We start from the raw sequence: 26,373 nt of genomic DNA, 5'->3' as shown, positions 1-26,373 counted from the left end.
TAAATGGGAAAACTCATCAAAATTTAAAATAATTAAAAAGAAAAAATAAAAAAAAAAATTTAAAAAAATATAGAAGAAAAATAATAAAAAAATGAAAAAATGTAATTATATGCCAAGTAAAAAGAAAAAAAAAATTTTTAAGAAATTATGTTTAAAATAATATTTTCAAAATATCATGTTTTCCTCAAAATTTAAAATATTTTGTTTTATAGGGAATTTGAAAACTCATCACAATTACAAGAAGTTTGTTTTAGGTATACCTATGTAATTGTTTTGGCCATACCATACACACTAGCAAGACAAAAAACAAAAAAAAATTTTGTTACTGCCTTGGAGACCAACATTACTCGAATCATTCTCCAAATACCAATCGATATGGTAGAATGCCCTTTCGAGAACTGGAACATCTTAACCGCGTACATTTGAAAAATTTGTAAAGAATGATTTTTTTGTATGATAAAAAAGATATCAAATAAAATTAATAATTCCATTGTTTTTTTGCTTTGAAAAAAAAAAAAAACAACCTATAAATGAGTCCCTCGATATATACAATATATACAACATAATTTTCTTATTGGATTCGTTAAGATTTATCTCTGGAAGCGGCATTAAGGAAAATTTGAAATTCTCGCACTTAAGCCGAAACAAACTTTTGAAGAAGTTAAAAGAGAACGTAAGAAATTGGACTCGGCAGAAACAGTTTTTGTGTATGTTATTCTATTTTATTATTTGTTGTCCACTGACGGTAGTCAGTAGACCGTAGAAAGTGTACAAAAACTAAAAAAGCTAATACTGCCCGATACTACAGACAAGCAAGAACGAATTTCAAACGATTTACATACAAATTTTCCCATAAAAATTTCCATAGAAAAAAATAGAGCGCGTTAGATACTGGGAAAAGTTCACAACACTTGACAAACAGTGGCGACTTCACAGGATCATTTCTGTACACAGTCTTCAATGCAAAATGAAAGAATGTTCAGTAGAGATTTTAGAGTTATACAATTTGTTTCCAGTTATATCAGAGTGGTTTGGTTGAAATTCCAACTACATTGAGGCCGCTGATGAATGGTGAATTTGTTAATATGATCCAGAGCGCAAGAAATAATTGATAAAGTTAGTAAAAAAATTTAGAAAGGCCACCGAAGAAATTCAAAGCGAATAAGTCGGCGTGAAAGATGCTGGCTACCATTTTTTGAAATCCAAACTGAGTTCTATTAATTTATTATTTGTTTAAGTAAACTGTGACTCTTTGTTCTTCCCTGGTCCCATAAGAAATAATAATTAAAGGGACAAAAATGAATAGTCAGTATTACGCTAATTTACTAGAACAGGCACTGGAGGCCGTCGTCCAGAGGTTGGCGCGTTGTTGTGCTGAGTGCTTTTTCTGCACTCGAGGGGTTATGCGAGATGTCTTAAAAGCAGTTAGATACTCAGAAATTGATAACAGTCCAAAACTGGCTGTTAGTAATTTTTTCTTTTTTTCCAATTTAAAAAAGATTTTTGGACGGCACTGTATGATGGTTGATATTTGCCTTTATTAAAACTGTTTATTTTCCTTATAAAAACTTTGATTTACTAAGATATGATTTAAAGATTTTTTGCTCTTATACTTCAGTTACTTAATTAAATTCTAGCCTACTTATGAGTACTTTCAAGCTGTCTTACCTTATAGCAAATATTTATAGGTGTGTATGATTTCTAGTTCTGAGGCATCTACCTTACAAAAATTCCTACAAATACCTGACACAAATAAAATGATTCGAGTTATGCAAGCAAATATGTATGTTTATATGTATATGTATGTCTAACAACGATTATAGGGCACACAACACAAAAATTAACACTAGCATATAAGTTAATTAACGCTCAAACACTTTTAGTCACAAAGTAATTTAAATTCAACGAACATCAATGCAAGCCAAGTATCTCATTTGCATGTGTGTGTGTGTGTTGTCTGAGTAACCATGTAGTTGTGTTTATCTGTAGTATCAGCATTTGAATAGCCCCATCCATAAACAGAAGCGGATCAACTGTTATTATTTTTATATATTTGTTTTTTTTAAGTAGAAGTGAAACCGGAAATGGCAAAAACGCAAACTGCAGCAGGACACACGGCAAACAAACGATGGGTACGAGAATTATTGTACTTAGGTAAGTATGTTTGTATGTAGATGAATTTTGTTTATTACCATAGATGGCCAATATGTCGCCGCATGCCATACTTACCGTAAATAATCCATTGCCCAGATGGGACGTGCTGGCTTGCCACCCGATGTTGAACTACTCGAAGTGGCAGCAGTGCGTTGGGTGCCAGTCGTCGAGAAGGTGGTGGTTGCCGCCGTTGTGCCTGGTATCCAAGTGTTGGTCGAACATAGCGAACAAAAAGTATCGGCGACATCGATGTTGTGATCAGTGATTTGGGTGAGCGCGCGATTGCGCCTCACCAAATTGCATGGCAGTACGCGACGACAATCACTATCGCAGCTAAAACTTTTGGCGAGCATGCGATAACGTGACTCGCTTTGTAGTTGAGGTTGACTCGCACAACAACAATGATTATTTGAATCCTCCGAAGAGCTCATGATCAGCGAATAGGTACGCGATTGTGGAAAGTGACCGCTTAGGGCACTTACATACATAGGTGCGAGAGCGAAGGTTAATGGGCAGATAATAATGGAGAAGAATTATACAAGTATTGTAGGTTGTACACTGTACAGGGTGGTTTAAGTAACCTAAACTAGAGAAAAACATGGGGAAAGCTTTTTGAAGCGCATTTTATTCTTTTGCTTGGTTAAAAATGAAAGTTTTTCTACGAAGTTGACTTCAGACTTTTGAGGCAAAAGTTATTTTAGCTGCACAGACATTAAATATTTTTATTTATCTACATCTATTTAAGACGAGCTGCAGATTAAGTGACGGTGCCTTTAAATATTATAGAGATTTTATTTTTTAATAATATTTACTAACCTTCGGCAGAGACTTCTTTCATCATCATACTTGACTAACACTTTTACACCAAGATATTTTTTTTATTTACATTTAATATAACTTATGTATGTGAGGCTTTACTTAGCTGTGGCGCAAGGACTTGTAGACGTGAGCGCACAATACATTATTGGACAACAAGTAGGGAGTAAAACATATACACACACTATGTCAACTCAAATATCAAAAAAACCAATTTGTTTATATAGATTGTGACATGTACGTAGTTTCTTTGTAATTGGACAAAAGTGGGTTTCGATTCTGCACAGAAATTTTCAAATAAAAAAATGCCATAACCAACGGATTGCCAGGACTAAGTAGAAGATAGGTATTTAGTCTATTACGAGTATATAATAAGTAGGAAAGAAAAACTTATTACATGGATTTCAGTGAGTTTATGGATTTGGGTGCAAACGGGAATATACATACATATGCATACGAATTTACGACGAACTATTGAATACGAAAATCCACTTACGCTATTTTTTCGGAAGGCGAACGCCAGGGCACATCATCATCGATTTCGTCCTCACTCTCATCGCCTTCTTCGCCGTCATCGTTGCCTGATATGCTGAATGAAGATGAGGTGAACATATCGGGTACTGGTAGTATGGATGGTCGCCGACTTCCTACAAATGAGCAAAAACAAAATGTTTTCCTGTTAAATAATTATAAGTTTGAGAAGAATATAAACGATTCGATGTTCCCTCCATGTATAAGAAAAGTATATGCGTTAAAGAGTAAATACAAAAGTTGTGAAAGCTATGAAAAACAGGGTGAGCTGGGCCACATGTAAACAGAATATGAGTGAGTTTCTGGAATACGATTAATTGGTTTATGAAAAATAGGTATGGAGAGCAGTTTGAATATGAGAACGTCGTCTATGGGAATGGATTTAAGCAGCTTGAGTCAATTAAATGAAATTCTATATACATTTTATATAAACCAAAAGTGCATAAAACAAATAAAATGGGAGTGCGGTGAATTATAAGAGTGGCTGTGTAGTGGTATGAGATAGTGCGAAATAGAAAAGATATATAGAAATGGAAGAAATTCGTATGAAATAAATTGTAAAAGAGTCGATTATAGCAAAGTGGAATAGAATTGATTGGTGTGAAGTGAAACAAATTGTCATAGAATTAAAGTGAATGGAATGTAATGAAATGAAATATTACAGAATTAAATGAAATTGTAGTGAATTGAACTGTATGATGTAAAATGGTGTGGAATTGCAAGAAATGCTATAAACTGGTATACAAATGGTCTGAATACAATGGAAAGTATGGCACCATATGGACTAAAACAGAGCATAGAGAAGAGAGCGAGAGTTTAAAAAATAAAAATGAAAAAAAGTTAAGGTTTTGCTGCTGTTATAGGGAACATAGGTGTCAATATTTTATTTATACAGATGGGTTATATTTATAAATATTATATTTATAGCGATGAGAATCCTGCAACTCAACACCCACCACTTCAGAGCTGCTCAGGACTTACTCGGCCAAACAGTCGTCAAAAAGAAAGTAGACATCTCAATGCTTTCGGAACCCTTCGAAATGATGAACTCTGACAGCTGGATAGTAGACACTGAAGAGCAAGCAGTAAACTGGGTGGTAAACGACAAAGTTCATCAGAGCAGGATGTCCACACCTTGTAAGGGGTACTCGTGGATGAAGTTGGACGACATACTCTTTGTGAGCTGTTATGCACCTCCCAGATAGTCAATTGAAAACTTTACCTCAATGATGGCGGCACTAGAACTAGACTTTAGGGATAAGCGACCGATTCTAATTGCTTGTGATTCAACGCATGGTCCAGAAGTTGGGGCAACACGTTTACAAACTCAAGGGGGAACATTGTAGAATAAACGTTTGCAGCAATGGACCTCGTATTGCTCAACACTCCGAGGTATATACTTTTGATTGCACTAGACCTAGTATTTGTCGATCGCACCACGGCGAATCGCACAAATTGAAAATTGGACGAGTCGATTTATACTCATAGCGATCACTTGGCCATTGTAATGGACGTAAGCGCTGGAATGCCGAGAATTGTATCTAAGACGGTCAAAAAACAAAAAAGGAAGCGAAAAGATTTTAACGCAGTAACTTTTGTACAAGTAAGGACATACACATACATCTTCCGCAAATCAGCAGAGGCTGATTCTAGCCGTGCGGTTAGAAGGAGCTTGCGACACAACGATCTAGATACTGGGAAACCGAAAGCCAGCATATTTGGAAGTCAGATGAAATAGCTAAGCTTCGTGAGTACAGAAACTCTGCTAGAAGAAAAGTTCAAAGAGCGCAAGGATCGACACAAGACTTTGTTTCAGGCAGCATTTAATAAATGTAAGTTCCAAGGCGGCTTCTGTCAATGGTGCATTGACGCGACTCCTCCCTAATATAGGAGGACCCCAGGGAAATCGCAGACGACTACTGTAATTGCTTGATGGCTCCATAATTCTTTATGCAGCGCATATCTGGGTGGAGAAGAAAAGTCTAACCTACGAGAAGTCATCCAGACATATAGGCAAGGTGCGCTGCGTGTAGCTTGCGCGTAAAGATCGGTGTCTGATGCAATCTTCGTAATACGTAGAAAAATACCTCTGGACCTTTTGGCAGATAAAATGTATCAACTCTATAACGGGCAAGGAGCCCGGCGCACACTAGTACAAAAATCAGCTGAACGACTGCTGACAATAGGCCGGTGGCAGCAGCGGTGCGATTAGTCACAAAGCGGACATTGGACCTGCAAACTCATACCATGTGTTGATGAGGGTTAATGAGAAAGCATGAAGACACTGACTATCACCTCTCGCAGTTGCTCAGCGGACATGTCTGTTTTCAGGACTACCTGCACCGTTTTAAGCTGGCAGACAACCTTTTCTGTCCAAATAAGGCCTTATGTGTAAGGAAGAGAGGTTAGAGTTGGAGGAGAATTCCGACATCAAAAGCTTTTATAAGCACAGATAAGAACCAATATTGGGGATATTCTGCTAGAGAGAAATAATGATTAGCCATTCCACTGAATAGAAACAGGGTAAAGTGTATGAGTGTGTAGGATCAGTGGCTCCAAAGATTTCAGAGGTTTTGTCAATATCAGACCGTTAAGCGGCTCTCAGCAATTTTGAAGGAATAAACTGTTTGGCTGACGTAACCGAGGCCATGACAGGTGTTTGTTTACGCAAAACATGAGATTGTGTGGTGATATACAAACAAAATCAACGCAGTCTACGCCCAAATCACTTCATTGCCGTCAGAACAACGACTGATTGGATGAGTGTGTGAATACGTGTGAAATGAGCGGGCAAAATTCTACTGCCGAGTCCCCTATGATATGGTAGCCGAAATTTCGTTCGTTTAATGACGTCTGCAGGAGTTGTGAAGATGAAAAAGGAATTGAGTCAGTACAACACCTCCTCTGTGAATGTCCTGCACTGTAAAGAAGCCGTGTCAAATATCTGGCCATTATTTCTTTGAAAACCCGGGAAATTCGCAAACTGTCTTACTGAAGGGACTGTTACCTTCTTAAAAGGGGTTTCTAACTGGCTTAAATAACTAAGTTTGGGGGTGGCGATCAAATGAAGGTTCCACAATGGGCCTTAGAGCCACCGAGTGTCTTGACGTAGACAAGCAATCTGGCTAGCCTAACCTGACCTATGGCCGGTTTAATACCTACGAGTTCTATGAGTCATGCCCCTTGAGAAAGTTCAAATTAAAATTATTTCACAATGAATGACAAAAATGGATGTATGGATATTTAGTACATAAGATATTATAAAACGTTTGAGGAATTTAAAATGAATGTAAAGAAATGTAATAGACTGGCGCCAAATGAAGTGGTTTTGAATAGTATGAAATCGAATGGAATGAATAGAATGAACATTTGAAAGATTCGCATCGCTCTGTGTTTAATGAATTTTTGCATTGTGCATTTAGAGTAGTAAATTTATCTCAAAATATTCATTAAAATCACGCTCTCTTCACTATCGCTCTCTCTAATCTCTCTCTCTCTCTCTCTCATTCTCTCTTTCTCTCTTTATCTATACTTGGGCATCACTCTATATTTGGACATCACTCCCAACTCACCTCTTCGCTGATTGAGCACGTCGGGACTTAGTAGATTTGGATTCCCCGCTTGCGGCACATCCAAGTGATTGCTGGTGGTTAGCGTGGCAGTGGGCAGACTTAGACCACCGCCACCACCTAGCCCACAGCCACCACTACTGCTGCCACCACCCATGCCATTTCCGCCGCCACCGCCACCCAGCATCGGCGGTATCGTTGTGGTGACTGTAGTGGTTGTTGTTGCTGAGGGTGTTTGCGTTGCATTCATCGATGTCACCGTTGTATCCTTGAGATTCTGCTTCGAATCTGAGATTATCACAGACGTTAGATTATCAGTTGCTATTTACGGAATGGACAGAAGAGAGAACAATATTCTTTTTTTTTAATTTTCAAATACATGTATGGTTGCGATTATTAGAGTTTTAAAGCTTTTGAGCTTTGACATATTTGATAGCGAGGCTTTGGATGCGGAAGAGCAAACAGTGTGGGTTTCTTTTATACACATACACATTTATTTACATTTTATTTACAATGCATTGTTCAAAAGGTCAAATTTGTATGTATGTACAGTATTTACAAATGCGGATTCCAAAAATAGGCTCTTAAATATACACAGAGATTTCGCAAGCTACACAATTCTGAGCAGAAGCAAAGCGTTGAAAAAGATGAAAAAAATAATAAATAGATATGCAAAAGGGGGAAGTTTGATGCATGGCGGTAGTTGTAGAAATAGGTATAATATGCAAAAGATTCAAATTATTAAGTAAAAAGAAAAAATCTTGGGAACAAATTTAGGTCCACTACTTTTTTGTGGTATTAAATGCAGAAGTTTTATGATTTAAATTTGAAGAAGCAATATTTCATAGATACTGGAAATCTAGTTCACAATTCAGTAGCCTCTGTGAAATTTATGTAAGCTGTGTGTCATTTCATATATTAGTATATAAAAATATTAAACATATGTATAAACTTTACAAAGATCTTATTTTCATTAGAATTTCATAAGTAAGTGAATTATGTTTTCAGTAAAAGATGTAAATAGGTTTGGTTCTTAGTCGCCAATAATTAGAAGATGGTTAACAATTTTTTCCCAAAGAAAAAAACAAAATATTCGAAAACCATTAAAGGCCTTGCAAATTTTTTTCTGAATACTCATTTAAATCGTTTATTAAAAATATTTCGTATATCTTCTGATAGCGACCTAATAGCCTAGACAGACGGTGGCGTTAATCGGGATTGACGACTTAATTCGGAATTATCTCATAAATTAAGTGCAACTAATGCGGATTGACAACTATACTTTATTCTTACAATTTCAGGGAAGATTAGGGAAATTTTGGATGGAATCAGTGCCAAAAATGGCAATTATATCTATTGTGAATGAAAAATAATGAAACTTTTAAAGAGAAGAATAAGAAAGACTGTTTGCACAAACTTTTTCGAAATTATCTTAAGGGGGGAAGCTGGTCTAGAATTTTGAAAAAATCGAAACATTTTGTTTTTGTCTTAAAAGGTGCTTTAGGGTCTTAGAAATAATATACCAAATGAGGGATGCCAGCAAAAATGTCTAAATGCCCAAATTTTTCATTCGACGGCAGTGCCTCGCAGGTATGCCCCGAACGCTATTTACAACTTTAAACGCGTTTTTCTCGAAATCACTTTTTTTAAACTGGCCGAAGACATAACTCGAACAAATCTTTACCGATTCTTACGAAATTTTGACAATACATTCGAAATACCTTTCTCCGGAGACGTACGTAGGATTTTTTATTTATATTACATAGTTCTTTTTTTAATCAACAATTTTATGTCGTTCTTTATAGTGAAAATTGTAACTTTTTGTTCAAACGTGCACCATTTCGCGAAAAAACAAAATATCGAAAAAATCCTACGTACGTCTCTTTCTGTTGTTATATAGAAACTAATATAAAAAAATTTTATTTTTTGATCCAGGACAAAAATTAAGGAGTTTACGTCTTCGGCAATGGACCCACTAGAAAAAAAGGCGCCTTAGGAGAACTGCTGGACAGCGGCCATTTTGAAATTAATTCAGACGAAAAATTTTGTATTTGTACCATGAAAGCTATATTATTAAACCTATTTCACAGATTTTCGATTGATTCCTTTGTTGAGTCAAAATAAATTCATAAAATATGCCCATTTTTTGCGCTCTAGACCAGCTTCCCCCCTTAATTGTTTTGATATTTCGGAGCAGTTTCAGAAATTGCAATTTTGGATTTTTTTAAATAAATAATTCTTTCTTAGTATTAGGGCAGCTTATACCCGTATTTGTTGCCTGAAGTCCATCTTTTAGTGGCAATGCCATCCAATAAGCAAATCGGCTGTTTACTAATCCGCGTAACAGCCGCTGCCACATTACAAATTCAATCAGATTTGATTGCGCCGGTAATCCCGCTTAACGCCGCCGTCTGTCAAGGCCATAAATTACGTATCGAAATAAGTACGTAATATTGGAAAGATATTAAATTTTTAAAGTTAAAGGAAATATCTCTTAGAAAAACTACTAAATTGATTTAATCTAAGTTGTTTTTTGTAGGCGACAGATAATACAGGGTATTCTATTTAATGCGAAAAACCAGACTCCGATATGAATATATCATTTTTATATGTATCCCATTTTATTTAAATATATTTTTAAAAGCAAATAAAATTTATGAACAAATGTTTGTATAAGGACTTTTTGCCTTCAATTAGTACAATAGAAAGATGGGTTCCTGAACTTAAATGAGGCCCTACCACTCTTGAAGATGATCCATGTCAAGGACGTCCGAAAACAGTAACAACACCAGAAATCGTAGAAAAAATACAGAATATTGTACTGGAAACTCGTCAAGTGACTGGCAGAGATTTAGTAGAACCTCCAGGCATCTCATTGGCAGTGTAACTAATATTTTGAAGCATTGGGTTTCAGAAAGCGGTGTGCGCAAAACCATATTCGAATGTGACTTTTTCATCAACATTCAGTGCGTTTTCGAAATTATAAAGTAGATTTTGTGTGTCGATTCATCACCGCGGATAAGCCCTGGGTCTGCCACCATGATTCTAAATAAAAGCAAGAAGCTAAAGACTGGTGTGAAGCTGGTTCTTCGGCTCTAAAATGAGTTCGTGTTCACAAATCAGCCAAGAAAGTGGTTGGTATCAGTTTTTTGGGATGCGAAAGGAATTTTGCTTGTGGATTAGTTGCGAATTGGTAAAGCAATAAATTCTGAATATTACTGTAATCTTTGAGACCAGCTGAAGGAAAAAAAATCATGAAAAAGACCCAGTTTGCAAAAGAACAAAATTATTTTTAATCAGGACAATGAATCGTGTCACAAGAGCATTGTGACAATAGTTAAAATTCATGAATCGGGGTTCGAACTATTGGAGTATTCCCCGTTTTCAACAGATTAGACCTCTACCAACTTCCATCTGTTTCCAGACCTAAGAAAATTCATCCGTGGAAAGCGTTTTTCATCAAATGTGACTTCACCATTCTGTGGAATCGTATTTTTCAGCTCTTCCAGATTCTCACTTCAGGTATGGAATCCATGAATTGGAATCTCGTTGGAACAAGTGTATTGATATTTAGTGAATATTGAATAATAAAGTATATTTCAAACCATAAAATTGCGTTTTTTTTATAGAATCGCAAAACTTATTTAACAGCATAATACACGGCTTTGAATATCTCCTAAGTAAGGTTTATGAAAAAGTCATAATATTAGCTCTTTTATGCACATAGAAGCAAACCGTGAATATTTCACGAATATTTGTGACTTTAAGTGGTGAAAACCAAATCTTTCGAAACTGAGTTTTTCTGACGGCGAAAAAAAATATTTAAAAAATAATGATTTATACCAGTTTCACACCTTGTAATAGGCTATTTCATGTAGTCTTATTTCATATTCGATTTTTTAATTAAACTGAATCTTGAAATGAAATAAAAACGCTAATTTAATTTATTTCTTAGCAAACTATGAAAATATGCTTGGGTGGAAAAAAAATTGAACACTTTTGCAAATTCCATACACGTTTCATGGCGTTTTAATGTACATACTTACATATTTACATATGTAACCTACATCAATATTATTTTATCAGCCTGTGATTCATTCAAATAACTAACTTTTCCGTTTCCATACATTTGGCCATCTGACTTCACATGATCTCCTTAATCAAAATTACGGCCAAATGAATGAGTTTTTCATAAAAGGCCAAAATTAAAAAAATGCAAATGCATTGAAATATCAGCGGGAGGTATATTTTTAAAAATTAGAAAGTTTTAAACCGAAATATCAAAACTTTAAATAATTACAGAATAACATGAAATGAGCGTTGACATGCAGCACAGTTCAGTGAATTTCATACGGATATCCAATGTGATTCTCTATAGATGCAAAAGTACAAGTGCGTGTTGGTTGGCTGATATTTAGACACGTGCATCACGTGGTTGCATGCAACGGCATCTAGCGGAAGTGAAAGTAAATGGAGGCGTTGACGCTGAAACGGTGATTAAGGCATCAAATACCAACACATACACACACGCATGCACAAAAGCAATTGCACCTAAACATAGCTGGATAGACGAACAAGAGCATGCGATTAAATGCATTCGCCTATAAATACACACACACACATCACTATACTACTACATATGCATGCAATCACATCCGAGTGTACTAATACGCATGCGCATGCAACTATGTGAAAATAACAGCAAATGAGGCAACATAACGGGACATGTTGTGGCTTTGTGATTGTTGATAGTTAACTGGTGATGTTGGCGGCGTTGTGAAGGATGCCCGGTAATGCATAGCTAACTGATTGTTTTGGTTATGCGGTTAATGTGGCGGTCGGACTAGTGTGTGTTTACGTATCGGTTAGACGCGGTTAGGATTGTGGTGGCATTTAGAGGCAAGGAGGTGGGGACAAGTTTGTCGACTATATCTGGGCAGGTGATTGTGGGCTACTTACAAGGTAATAAATAACAAAAAAATAAAAATAAAATAAATAAATAAAATATTATGGACTGTTAGGCATTCATAGGCGGCGGAAGTGAGCGGAAGTGAGTATCCAAAATTAGAATAACGGATTGTTTGGAGCGGGGCATTGATTTAGTTTCGAATACACTTGAAATTAGGGGGGAGCGAACAAACGTGCGTACGAACGAGCCAATGAACCAGCAATTGAGCGAGCGAGCGAGCGGTAAGTGGAATTAGAAATACTTAGAGATATATAAAAATACAGATGTTGTTGTGTTGTTACACTCACGCACGAATAGTGTCATTAAATCACTGTCACTATAGGGTGGGTGCCTTCCAGCAATGGGTGTGCCAGCGCCCGAGTCCCCGGTGGGACTGTGGGGCACGCGTACACAGACGGATGGCACCGGTGCCAGTGCCATGCGATTGATTGATGTTGATGTACTAATGGTGTTCGCCGGTGTGGTTGATGATGTTGTTGTTGTTATTGTTGTTGCTACATTCATATTCACAATGGTGCTATTCGTGGTGATGGTAGTATTGTTGTTGTTTATTGTTGTTGTGCTAACTAAATATAATGGTATGATTGTAGTAGTACATCTACGCGTACATACAAATCCATCGACTTTTGACAAAGCAACTTATTTGACTTTAGTAGCTTTTTTGTTTTTATTTTTATTGATTAACAAATTCTAAATTTATAAAACGAAAGTTACAGCCCGCAAAAAATATATAATATAGAACACCTCAATATTTTGACAAGGTTGGAAAATCTTTTAATTTTCTTTTTTATTTAAAATATTTTTTTTTTAGTTTAGTTCTACAAAACACCTTCTATGTTCTTGTCCGCTAATGCAGGACCAGAACCACAATGAAATGCTCTACAATATGAGAAATTAGAATGTCTCTCGGCATATGGGCTTCATGGCTTACTTAGATTCGCAAAGGACGCTTATTACAAGAAGCTTACTACAAAGAAACGTAAAGGTTAAGCTCCATCTGGTACCACTAAGAACCAATAGGTCTATATGATGGCTTTCAGCCAGCCAAGTCAACCTAAGCACTTACCCTTTAATCTTGTTGGCTTTGTTAAACATAAAATATGTAATTGAAAAATATTTGTAATCTGTCTGAATGCCATACAGCACATTTGTCTGAAAATACTTATACTGAAATAAAAATCTAAACATATTGAAGTAAGAAACTACTCGGAACACAGTAAGCCCGTAGAGACAAAGGGGAAAAAACCTTTACTTTTATAACAAAGACCATATTTACCCAAGTTTTAGACCTTGTGCAAGATTTGTAAGAATTCGACAAATTTTCATACAAATTTTATACTTTTGAATCAGAATTACACAATTTTAAAGCCCATTTTATGTAAAGGGTGTTTTTTAGAGGTTAGGTTTTCAAGATGAAATAAAACGTATATAATTTAATGTTATGGCCAAGAATTTAGCTTTATTATAAAGATAAGGGTTTGCCATTATGTTTTAAAAATGATTTCGGGCAAGTGGCCGCCGCGGCTGGCTCGAATAAATTCCAGCCGAGAGGCCCAATTTTCGACCACTTTTTGCAGCAATTGGGGCCGTATGTCAGCAATAACGCGCCGAATATTCTCTTCCAAGACGTCAATCGTCTCGGGCTTATCTGCGTAGACAAGCGACTTCACATAGCCCCACAAGAAATAGTCCAGCGGTGTTATATCGCACGATTTTGGAGGCCACGCCACAGGTCCACGGCGCGAGATAATGCGCTCACCAAAAGTTTCCTTCAATAAATCGTAATAAATCGTAAATAAAGCTGTATGGCATGTAGCGCCGTCTTGTTGGAACCAAGGGTCGTCCACATCAACATCGTCCAATTCAGGCACGAAAAAGTCATTAATCATGGCTCTATAGCGCTCTCCATTGACTGTAACATTATTGCAGGCTTCATTTTTAAAGAAATATGGACCAATGATTCCCTCTGCCCATAGAGCCCACCAAACAATGACTTTTTGAGGATGTAACGGCGTCTCCGCAATGGCTTGTGGATTATGTTCACTCCAAATGCGACAATTTTGCTTATTGACATACCCATTCAACCAAAAGTGAGCTTCATCGCTGAACCAAATTTTCTTGTGAAAATCGGGATCGGTGGCCATCTCGTTTTGGGCCCATTCACCGAACGTGCGACGCGCTTGATCAGGTGTAAGTCTATTCATTATGAAATGGCAAACCAAACTGAGCATAAATCAAGTGACAGCTGTCAAAAAGACCATCTACGGAAAAAGTAGTGCCAACTTGAAAACCTAACCTCTAAAAAAAACACGCTTTATAATAAAAGTGTAAGCTTGGATTTGCTAAAATTTCTTGTTGATTTTAGAAGATTTTTTTTTCCCGGACGGTGTTGCTCATTTGCTCCGTATATAAAATAAATGTTTAGCATCTGTTATATGCAAAAAATGCGCAACACCATCAAGAAAAAAATTTGAAAAAATTGATGGAAGTTTTTGGCCGCTTAAAACTTGCACTTTATTATACAAAAAGTTCATAGGCTATTAAGCTGCGTATCAAATATTTTTCTATATAGAGTTAAAAAAAAGTAAAAAAATAAAAATCATTCAACCAAAAAAAAATAAAAAAAATATTCAAAGCTAATTAAAATGTTGAGGAGCTATAATTTTTTCGCGGACTGTATATTATTTACATAGTTCTATTTACAAAGTTGTGACTTTTCAGCCAATGCTATGAAAAATCCAAGGCTTAAGAGCTGAATTAGTATCCTAAAATTTTGTGCTTGGTAGATAAGAAGTACTAAGTCATTTTCTGTTGCTTCGTTAAAAGTGTATAAATATGTGTTTATATGTTATAAAAGATATGCTAAGTATTGTAATTTAATATTTATAACTATATAATTAACTAGTTCTTCTTAATATTTATTTCATACACATTTTTTTATAAAAATAGCTAAAATGAGTTTGAAAATCACCAACATATATTGAGACAAGCGATTGCTTGGGCCAGTCTCACCGAACCACTTTTGAGAATTATAATTACAAAGTATGCAGCTGAGTACTTCAAGGAGGACTTAGAAATCAACATTAACTCTAGTTAAGTAACCAATTTAGAAATCTAAATCCGCAAATTTAGCTCACACTTGGTAGGTGATAATCGATAAGTTAATTCTAGCTCGCCGAACAAACTCAGAGTATACACATAAGAGCTTCATATTTATGCCCGTTGTGTAGTAAGCACCAATAATTCACCAGAGCAAGCATCAGGTGATGTTCTAAGTCAACGCATTCGAGCTCTGTTTTTTTTTTTTGTTTTTTGTTACGTTAAAGTTAAGTCGCCTTGAGTAAATCTATAATATCAGACTTCTGCACGTGCTTTTGATCTTTTATAGTTTAAATAATGGATATGAACTTTCAACAACGAGTTTGCGTTAAAAATGCATAAAATGGTGAGAAAACCTTGGAAATGTGGATAAACTATTTCGGCGCTTCAGAAGAGATCGTGAGTTCATCAAGGATGACGAACATAGTGGCAGGCCGTCGACATCGAAAACTGATGAAAACATCAATAAATTGAAAGAAAAGTTGACCAATAATCCCAAATTAACCATCCGAGAGCTAGCAGAAAACTTGAACATGGCGTATCGATCCGTTCAGGACATTGTATTTAATGATTTGGGCTTATGCCGTGTTACTGCAAATTAGTCACAAACGTCCTGAATTTCATGCAAAAAAGGTACCGGTAATGAGTACAACATGCAATCCAGGCATCAGGCGAGTAAATAGAGAGCTCCAAATGAACCAATAGTAAAGTGATCACGTCGGTTTTAGTAAAAAAAAAGCAATGTTCAGGGTTTTCATGGATTAAAATGGTTTGTACACCACAAAATTTTAAAGGTGACAAAATGACTTTTGAGGAAAAACCTTGTCTTTCGAATTTTCTGAAAATATTGCATGAACTTCTTTAACCTAGCCTTATCCTATTTCGGGTCGGCTTCTCTTGTGCGAAGTATGGAGTTTACGCCGTCATGTGTCGTCTGATGTTTCTCCAGCGCATGCCGTTTTCAATGGTGTTTTTCCAGGTTTTGGTGATCTACCCGGATCTCTTTTCGCTATCTGCAACTACAACACTTGCCTCGCTGTGTGGTCCACTGGTCCTCTCATTACATTTCTGTACCAGCATATGTGGTTTTCTTAAGCCATTTTTGAGGAATTGTCTTGTCACATAAGAAACTAGAGGCTGCTCTCCGGCTTGGTCATCCCCATTGAATTCGGTGAGCAACGATTTTGAGAGGGGCGTTGCTTATTGCAAGAGCTGGACTCTCAAAACTCCTGTGGCTCATATATTAGTATCGGTAGGATGCCTCTGTTGGGTGTTTGGCTGAGCTTCTGCTACCAAATTCAGGGATCTACAGTTTTAGGCTGTCACTGAAGTGCAGCTAGTTTTGTATGAAAAACCCCTTCATGACAGAAATGCACTCGCGAAGTGCAGCCGAAAGGCGATCGATTTAGAATAAAAACCTTTTCTATCGCTTGGTTCTTTCAGTACCCTCGAATGTAAGTGACGCATAAATACATTCGGCTACGGCGATTGCTATGGGCAGAATTATATGACTTTTTTATTTGATTGAAGTGGTTTAGCAGGAACCGTAACCAGATTGTTAAATACTCATATAACCTCAGTTAAGCGGTTGCATTCATATGCAATAGTTGATACATATCAACTCTACGTGGAGAATGGGATGCTCTCGAAATTCGACAAAAATAATCTAGATTCGCTCTGGAGAGAGTAGTGTTGCATTTCGTTTTCCGGGGTAATAACTTTCATGCATTTAAGTAAATTCGAAGATTTTGATCGCTAAATATGATTAAGTTTAAAACTTAACTTCTCAAAGATCGATTAGGCAAGACGATAAATGATGAAGTTTGCCGATGCTTGGCAAGCATATTTTTGCAAGTTTGTTTATCTCGTTTCGCGGCCTCTGTACACAAAGTGAATTCATAATCGCTGGTATTGTTGCTTTAATGGCTGCCTGGCTGCCAATGAAGGTATTTGCATTAGAATTATTAGTGTTGCTGTTGTAACATAAACATTCCCTGTACTTACATGCTGCCAAAGTGACAGAATTGGGCGAATATAAGTCCTGGTCGTTCTAAGGAACCGACTGTCGTGGGAACGCCCATTAGACTTGTTTTCTCAGCAGCTTTGGATCGAGCGCAGATGCCGGCTTTTGAAGTATTGCAGGGGTTAATTAGGAAACGTAATAGGACACAGCCTCTGCTACTCCTTCAGTTATTTTATAGGAGTTTCAAGCTTGGTGACTCGAAGTTGACATATATACATATGTATAATATTAGGGCTCTTAAAATGACTCGTAGAGTTGGCTATTCAGTTAACTGAATATTCGGACAGTATTCATATGCATGGTTATTGACCGTTTCATGACAATCGAATAGAAACACTCTTCCGATTTTTTATCTACTATTCGAATTCAACCTCAATCTATTCGAATTTTATGAAACGATACGACTCAATTCAAGTAAACGAGCGTTTGCGAAAAACATGTTAGTCTGCAAATTGAAAATGAGTGCACGTAAACGAAGTTGGGTCTGGGATGTTTTCGAAAAGTCCCAAGACAAGAAGCAGGTGACTTGACCCATCTATGTTGGCAAGGTGCTATGTTATGTCTCCTCCAACGTAGCGTAAAAGAGTTTAAAAGTCCGTGGCATTTGAATAATTGAAATTCAAAGGTTCATCGAATATTTGAAAATGAGTTGTCAACCGAATAGTCAAGAGCATTCGAGTATTCGAATATTGCCTACCGCACAATTTTATTCAACTAAATATGGTATTCGAGTAATTCGAATACTCGATTAACCACGTAGTAAGAGCCCTAATATGTATTTACAATTAAACGAACCATAAATCCTTTTCTCTAAATTTATGAGATAATTTGAAACAAATCTCGAACTCAGCAATTTATTTTGAATATTTTATTTGCCCTTGAATATAATAGGACTATGAATAAGTTCGTGCGGTTTTTTTCGAAATTTGAAACTTTATTGACGTAAAATGGTTACAAATTTAATATTCAAAATATTGTCCATCGCTTACTACTACTTTTTCCCATCTTTCTGGCAATTCACGGATTCCCTTTGTGAAAAATTCGGTCGGTTTTGCCGCAATCCACGAATCGATCCATTTTTTGACTTCATCGTAATTACGGAAGTGCTGGTCAGCCAGGCCATGTTGCATCGATCGGAAGAGATAGTAATCGGATGGCGCAAGGTCTGGACTATACAGCGGGTGGGGTAGGACATCCCATTTGAGCGTTTCTAAGTATGTTTTGACCACTTGTGCAACATGTGGCCGAGCATTGTCATGTTGCAAAATAACTTTGTCGTGTCTATCGGCGTATTGCGGCCGTTTTTCTCGCAGTGCTCGGCTCAAACGCATCAATTGTCGTCGGTAGACATCCCCCGTAATCGTTTCATTCGGTTTCAGTAGCTCATAATACACAACACCCAGCTGGTCCCACCAGATACACAGCATAACCTTCAGGCCATGAATATTCTGCGCCGACGTCGATGTTGAAGCATGGCCAGGGTATCCATACGTTGCCCGACGTTTTGGATTGTCGTAATGGACCCACTTTTCATCGCCAGTCACAATTCGATGCAAAAAACCCTTTCTTTTGTGCCGTTGAAGCAGTTGTTCGCATGCCATAAAACGGCGTTCAACGTCTCTTGGCTTCAATTCATACGGCACCCAATGGCCTACCTTTCGGATCATTCCCATGGCTTTTAAACGTTTGGAAATGGTTGATTGATCAACTCCCAAAGTTTTTGCAACCTCTTCTTGCGTTTGTGCCGGATCTTGATCGAGCAATTCCTCCAATTCGGTATCCATGAACTTTGGCGGCGCACCCTCGCGTTCTTCGTCTTCCAAGCCAAAATCACCACTTTTAAAGCGTGCAAACCACTTCTGGCACGTTCGCTCAGATAGAGCATGCTCACCATAAACTTCCACCAAGATACGATGACTTTCGGCTGCTTTTTTCTTCATATTAAAATAATGAAGAAGAATTCCCCGCAAAAACACATTATTTGGCACGAAATTCGACATTTTCAAGTGTGGTAAAAATATTGTTGTTTACGCTTCAAATAAAAAACTTATACTGACGTTTGTGCCTTACGACAGTAGCTCTCCAATGAATGTTTGGAAATGTGGATCGATGGAATAATAATCAAGTTACGCCATCTGTTGTAAAACCGCACGAACTTATAAATAGACCTATTACATATAATATAATGTTGTTTATAGCAATTTTTACCGCATGGACATTTTTATTTCATACGCCTATCTACGCATAATTTATTGCACGGCTTGATAGCTGCAGTAAAAAAAGTTAATGGTTCTTTGATGAATTTATGACTAAATTAAATTTATGCTCTAATTTGTTTTAACTTTCGCAAGTAACAGCACTCATTTTTGATGACAAGCATGCACATTGAAATATTTGTAAAAAAAATTGATGATTTATTCCATTTGCACATTTCATAATTCATTTATAAACCAACGAAAAGTTGAAAAGTGAAAATGTATACAAAAAAAAAAATAAGCCAGCCGGGGAACATGTGACAGCCTGATCAACATGTAGCAGTTTAAAAAGAAGAAGCAATAGAGCAGGAAAGAGACAGAGAGAGCGAGAGAGAGGAGAGTATGAGCGAGTTTATGCAGACAGAGTGACAGTGTGACGTTATTAAATCAAATGCAAATAAACCGACAAGTAAACAACGGAATAAGCAAACGGGCAAACAAATCAAATAAACAGGGACAACAAAAAACGGCGAGAACGAGTAAATGAGGTAAACATTGACATAAAAAACGTACGAATAAATCAAAATTAACGCACACACTGACACATTACGAAAGCGATACATTTTTACTGCACTCAATACAAATACTTAGTACTTATTTAGTAATTGCTGTAATATCTTTTTCGATTTGTACTCAGAAACTTAGTATGCAGTAGCATACAATTGCAATGTCAAAACTTTCTACACCTACAATGCGTATATTAGGGGTGTCCTTATTGATGTAGTGCAACATTTATAAATAAAATTTTATATGTTCGAGTATTACATTTGGATTTCTTCATTGTAAAGAGGAAAGATTTTTAATTATAAAATTGTAATTTTTTATTAGGGTGAGTTCCGGTAAAAATTCTGTCATTTTTAGTATAATTATAAAATTGGTATAATTTTTTATTAAGGTGAGTCGCGGTAAAAATTCAGCCATTTCTATGGTATATCCTATGCCATTTCTACCTACGTCATAATTCAGTTCTATTAAGCGATGGCTGTAAAAATCCGGCAAGTTTATAATACTTAAGGCTAGTTTACATAGACCTGTTAAGGGATGACTAGCCATACTCATTCATAATGCAAAAATGTCCCAATATCGTTTCGTTGACTGTATGTTTAAAACGGTATCTCATAACATTTATTGCTGGAGTTTTATGGGGTCCGGCATTCGACGTATAACCAACTTCAGACCGCTGGCGCAGCTGACGCACGGGCATCAGTTGTCTGTTAGTTGGCTCAATGACAGTCTGGAGTATTGTGTACAAGCGCGCGGAAGCATTTTGCCGAGAGTGAACACGAAAAAAGAAAATCAGAAATGGATTTCAAACGTAGTAGTGTGATTGCATAATATTTGGCTAGAAAATCACAATCAGCGATTGTTCGTGAGCTCGAGCACCTCAAAGTAAATAAAGTTTTTGCTTATCGCACCTGTTCAGAGCGCCATAGCATAATTCAGTGGCATCACCTACTACATTTTTTAGTTTTGCACACCGCAACCCTATGTAACATTTTACTTTACTTTGTATCAAAGCTGTAAAACAAAATATACTTTGATTTTGGATATCATTCTGTGCACACCTGCACATCTGCGTATCATTTCTTGTTGTATTTGTTTTTTTTTTGCTATTCTTTGCTACTCGATCGAGCGCAAAAATTCTTGCGCGACGACAACATTTTTGGTGACCCCGACGTGATCACATAGGCACCGCTATTTGCCGATGTGAATTTGCTGTATATTGGACATAAGCACCGTACTGCTTGTACATAAGCACCGTACAAAAATCTCGCGACTCAACAGTTACCTGAGTTGTACAGTCGCATTTTTTCTTTCTTCGAGTTTGCCATGCAAACAGTTGCCGCGTACAAATCATTTTGAATCAACAGATCAAAATATTGGGAGTTTTTAATAGAGAAGCGGACTAACCATTTAAGAAATGTCGTTCTTAAAACGGAAAAGCGTAGCCTTACTACGCCAACTTAATTTGAATCAACCTAGTGTAGAGGAACTGCACGCCATGGATCATGCAGAGCTATCAGTGAGATTAGAGCAGCTAGATCGTATTCAAGATCAACTCGAGTCAACGCAATCTCAACTGGAAGAGGAAGACCCTAATGAACTTGACGCCAACAATCGCGATGAATTTGCAGCCACGTTCATTAGGAGCAAGGCAGCATTTACCAGAGAATTCAACAAGGTGGATTACCAACCAATGTCGTCAACGAGGAATCCACCACTTCAGGAGCAGCCATCCGTCGTCATAGTGAAGCAGCCAAGGTCGCGCCTACCAGAATTACAGCTACCACAATTTGGTGGAGCATACACAGAATGGCCGAACTTTTTTGGCATGTTTCAAACGGTTGTTAACAATGACTCTGAACTGTCGAATCTGGAAAAATTCCAGCACCTGTGATCCTGCTTGAAGGGTGCAGCGCTGGACACCATTCAATCTCTTGAAATCTATGATGAAAATTACATAACTGCATTGAACTTTCTAGTTGAAAGATTTGATAACCGACGTTTAATTTTTCAGGCGCACATTTATGAGTTATTCAAGCTGCAAGGGGTGAGTGCTGATAGGCAATCAGGAGAATTACGGTCGCTTGTGGACAGAATTGTATCGCATGTTCGAGGTTTGCAGTCGCTGGGCACAACCGAACAAATAGCCGACTGTTTACTCCAGCACATTACGGCACAGAAATTGGATGCGACCACGCATACGCTATGGGAAGAACGAGTATCCACTGACAGACTGCCCACTTGGACGGACATGGTTACTTTTTTGCAAAAGAGATGCCAAGCAATGGAAAATGTGGCCCACGCTATGGTAACGAAGACACCTAGCACTCAGGTGAGCAATGCAAAATATCGAAAAACCTCATTTGTCGTATCAAAGACTGCTCAAAAAATCTGCGCTGTCTGTAATAAGCACGATCACGTCGTCTACTCCTGTCCCGTGTTTGCCAGTATTAGCCCGAATGAACGCTGGAAAAAGGCAAAAAACGCTAAATTGTGTATTAATTGCCTTAAACCAGGCCATCAGGTGCAGCAGTGCAAATCATCTGCATGTCGCGGTTGCTCGTTGGTGCACCACACTCTATTGCATTTTAATCAGACGGATCAGACGAATCTCAGACCACCTGAAGGATTACCTAGTCCAGCGCAGTCAGCACCGCTCATAGCCATGACAGCCAGCAACTCGCCTCCAGCTCACCCAACTGCTAACTCAAATGAATGTGTGCTACTTGCTACTGTTATTGTTTTAATTCGCAACTACGTCGGTTCTCTCGTGCCATGTCGTGCCATTCTTGATTCCGCTTCCCAGCTTAATTTTGTAACAACTAGACTCGCTAGTCAATTACAGCTTAAAAAATCTAAGTCATTAGTGACAGTTTCGGGCATGGGAGCTCAGAACTCGTTATCGACTCCAGCGAGAACATCTTCATTCAGTCATTACATAGCAACTTCACTGCGACTATAGATGCAGCAGTAACTCCAACAATCATCGATTGCCAACAAAATTATTCACTTGACATCACTCATTCGGATATTCCAGCGAACATAACTCTGGCAGATCCCGAATTTCACAAGCCGCAACGTGTGGACCTCCTGATCGGCGCAAGCATGTTCTTTGACCTGCTATGTATTGGTCAATTTCATTTAAGAAATAATAATCATATTTTGCAAAAAACTCGTTTTGGCTGGGTTGTGTCTGGCGGTCGTGGTATCTCGTCAAGGTTATCATCCTACACAACTACAGCAACAAATTCATTTGAGTCTGATGCGGTTCATCAAACTACCAACGAAATGGTGCGTTCACTTTGGCAGGTAGAAAACAGTTTTGAGCCCATTCGAAAGGCTACAAAGGAGGAAATCGATTGCGAGGCTCATTTCAAGGCGCATTACAGTCGTATGGCGACAGGTGAATATTGGGTTCGCCTTCCTTTAAAGCCTTGCGTACATCAACTTGGAGATTCGTACCAACAGGCTTTGGGAAGGTTTTTGGCTCTTGAAAGGCGTCTTCAGCGCAATCACGAAGTGAAAGCACAATATTCATTATTCATGAAGGAGTATATTGAGCTCAATCATATGTCTCCTATCTTAAAACTACCAACAACAGTACCTGTTTACTTCATGCCTCATCATTGCGTATTCAATAATGACAGTTCAACAACCAAACTCAGAGTTGTGTTCGATGGCTCGGCGCTGACAACTGGGTATTCATTGAATGAGGTACTGATGACGGGTCCAACGATACAGGCAAAGCTAGTAGATACTCTCATTCGTTTTCGATCACATTCGGTCGCACTGAGCGGCGACATTTGTAAGATGTATCGGTGCATTAAAGTCGCAGCCCCTGATAACTACTTGCAATGCATACTTTGGAGGGATGACATCCAAATGTTCAAACTCGATACAGTGACTTACGGCACAAAGTCCGCACCCTATTTAGCAGTTCGCACCATGCATCAGCTTGCGGCTGATGAAGCAGCTTCACATCCTCTTGGCGCTCAGATCATTTTGCGCGATTTCTACGTCGATGACTTAATCACCGGCGGCGATACCATTAATGACGTAACTCATATAATGCAACAAACATCTGAACTACTAGGTAAAGGTAATTTTAAAATTAGGAAATGGTGCTCGAATGTACCAAAAGTGCTCAGCAACGTACCAGACGCAGATAGAGAGAAACTCATCAAGTTTGATGATGGTAGTTACATCACAAAGACGCTTGGGCTCCAATGGGACCCTGATTCCGATCTGTTTCTATTTTCCTTTGTTGCACGCCAGGCAAATAAGAAAATAACTAAGCGCTCAGTTTTGTCAACAATTGCCCAATTTTATGATCCACTAGGATTGATTGGACCCATCGTATGCAAAGCAAAAATATTTCTTCAACGCTTATGGATGGAAGGGCTCGATTGGGACGAAAGTCTACCATTATCGCATCAAACAGCTTGGCTTCAGCTGTATGGGGAATTCGGTACCCTAAAACAATTGAAATTTCCTCGATACGTGGCCAGCCCAAATGCTAGTCTGGAGTTACATGCATTCTGCGACGCTAGCCTCTCAGCGTACGGCGCTTGTGTCTATATTGTTGCCCGCCTACAGAGAAACGTTCGCACTACATTACTCTGCTCAAAGTCCAGGGTTGCACCACTGAAATCAATTACAGTTCCCAAGCTGGAGTTATGTGCAGCTACGCTTTTGGCGCAAGTAGTCCATGCCATTGACAAGTTACGCGTTTTCAATTGTTCGTTTTTCTGTTGGTCGGACTCCACAACGGTTTTATCATGGCTAAAGGAGGAACCGTCTAGTTTTAATGTTTTTGTCGCCAATCGCATTACAACCATACAACAGTCCACAAAAGATATGGAATGGCGCTATGTGCCAACGAGTCTCAACCCGGCAGACATTTTATCAAGAGGTGCTTCGCCAATCGAATTGGCAAGTTCATCGCTTTGGGCCAACGGGCCTCCATTTCTACACGAATCAGAAATAAATTGGCCCAAACATAGTATTAAACTTGAAACTTTACCTGAACGACGGAAAGTGGCGTTACTGTCCTCGTCTTCAGTAGTTGATGCCTCGCTGAATTGCAAATACATTAATTCTTTTGCAGCAATGCAGCGAATATATGGCTATGTGCATATGTTCCTTAAGATGGACCGCTCAGGTAATCTCACCACAGCACACATTCAACAAGGAACTTGGTATTTACTTCGTATGGTACAACGAGTTCAATTTTGTTCAGAATATAAGGCTCTGAAAAGGAATTTGCCCATAAGCTCATCAAGTAAACTAACATCTCTGACGCCCTTTTTAGATTCTTTTGGACTCATTCGAGTTGGAGGTCGTTTAAGAAACTCGTTGCTTAATTTTCAGTCTCGCCATCCAATACTGTTGCCGAAGGGACATCCACTTACTAACTCTATAATAATGCATTTTCATCACCAGAATCTACATGCCGGACCTCAAGCATTAGTGGCAGCAATACGACAACAATACTGTCCCGTTGGTGGCAAAAAAGCCGTAAGTCACATCATAAACAAATGCGTGCGATGTTTTAGACTCAGACCCAAGATGTGTGAACAAATCATGGGCAATCTACCTGAGGGTCGCGTCCGACCCAGCCGACCATTTCTCACCACTGGTGTTGACTATTGCGGACCTTTTCACTACCGATCTGAAATAAGAGGGAGACCACCAACCAAATGTTATATTTGTCTCTTCATATGTTTTACTACGAAGGCTGTTCATATGGAACTCGCCAAGGATCTGTCTACTGAGTCATTTCTAGCCGCCTTGAGGCGATTTTATTCTATTCGCGGCAAACCGATGGTCATCTGGTCCGATAACGCCACAAATTTTGTTGGGGCGAAAAATGAGATGGCTGAATTACGACAACATTTCCTTAAGCAACAACACGTTGAAGAAGTTTACCGGCAATGTCTCATCGAAGGAATTGATTGGAAGTTCATACCACCAAGGTCTCCACATTTTGGAGGCCTTTGGGAGTCCTCAATCAAAATGGCGAAATTCTACTTCTGGCGAGTTGTTGGTTCAGCGTTGCTTACTTTTGATGAACTTAGGACTCTTATATGTCAAATTTCAGCGGTGATAAACTCTCGACCACTTTGTTCAATTTCAGAAAATCCTAACGACTTAGATGTTCTAACACCAGCGCATTTTTTGATAGGTGCTCCACTCACATCCATACGAGAACCAAACCTTTCGACACTTAACATCGGCCGACTTGGACACTGGCAGCGAATTCAGTTCATGCAGCAAGTATTTTGGAAAAGATGGAGTTCCGAATACTTATCAATTCTGCAACAACGCTCCCGCTGGAGATCGTCAAGAGACAATATGGCAGTCGGAACGCTTGTCCTCATCAAGGATGAAGTATTGCCACCGCTCAAATGACCGCTTGGTAGAATAACTCAGATTTTCAAGGGAGATGATGGC

The 26,373-nt window shown here is 38.1% G+C and overlaps 1 protein-coding gene across 1 annotated transcript in view; it reads right to left on the bottom strand.

The window, feature by feature from the left end:
• LOC128867027 (potassium channel subfamily T member 2) overlaps window positions 1–26,373 on the bottom strand; it is a 174,563-nt gene that overhangs the window by 38,261 nt on the left and 109,929 nt on the right. The window contains exons 14-15 of the mRNA XM_054108119.1: window positions 7,074–7,391; window positions 3,467–3,617 (exon numbers count right to left, since the gene is read on the bottom strand). Of these exons, the coding sequence (XP_053964094.1) occupies window positions 3,467–3,617; window positions 7,074–7,391 (469 nt within the window). The remainder of the gene's footprint in view (window positions 1–3,466; window positions 3,618–7,073; window positions 7,392–26,373) is intronic.

The sequence above is a fragment of the Anastrepha ludens genome, chromosome 6 (genome assembly GCF_028408465.1).
Source record: "Anastrepha ludens isolate Willacy chromosome 6, idAnaLude1.1, whole genome shotgun sequence".
NCBI classification, from domain to species: Eukaryota; Metazoa; Arthropoda; class Insecta; order Diptera; family Tephritidae; genus Anastrepha; species Anastrepha ludens.
This window is presented reverse-complemented; position numbering and strand designations above follow the sequence as displayed.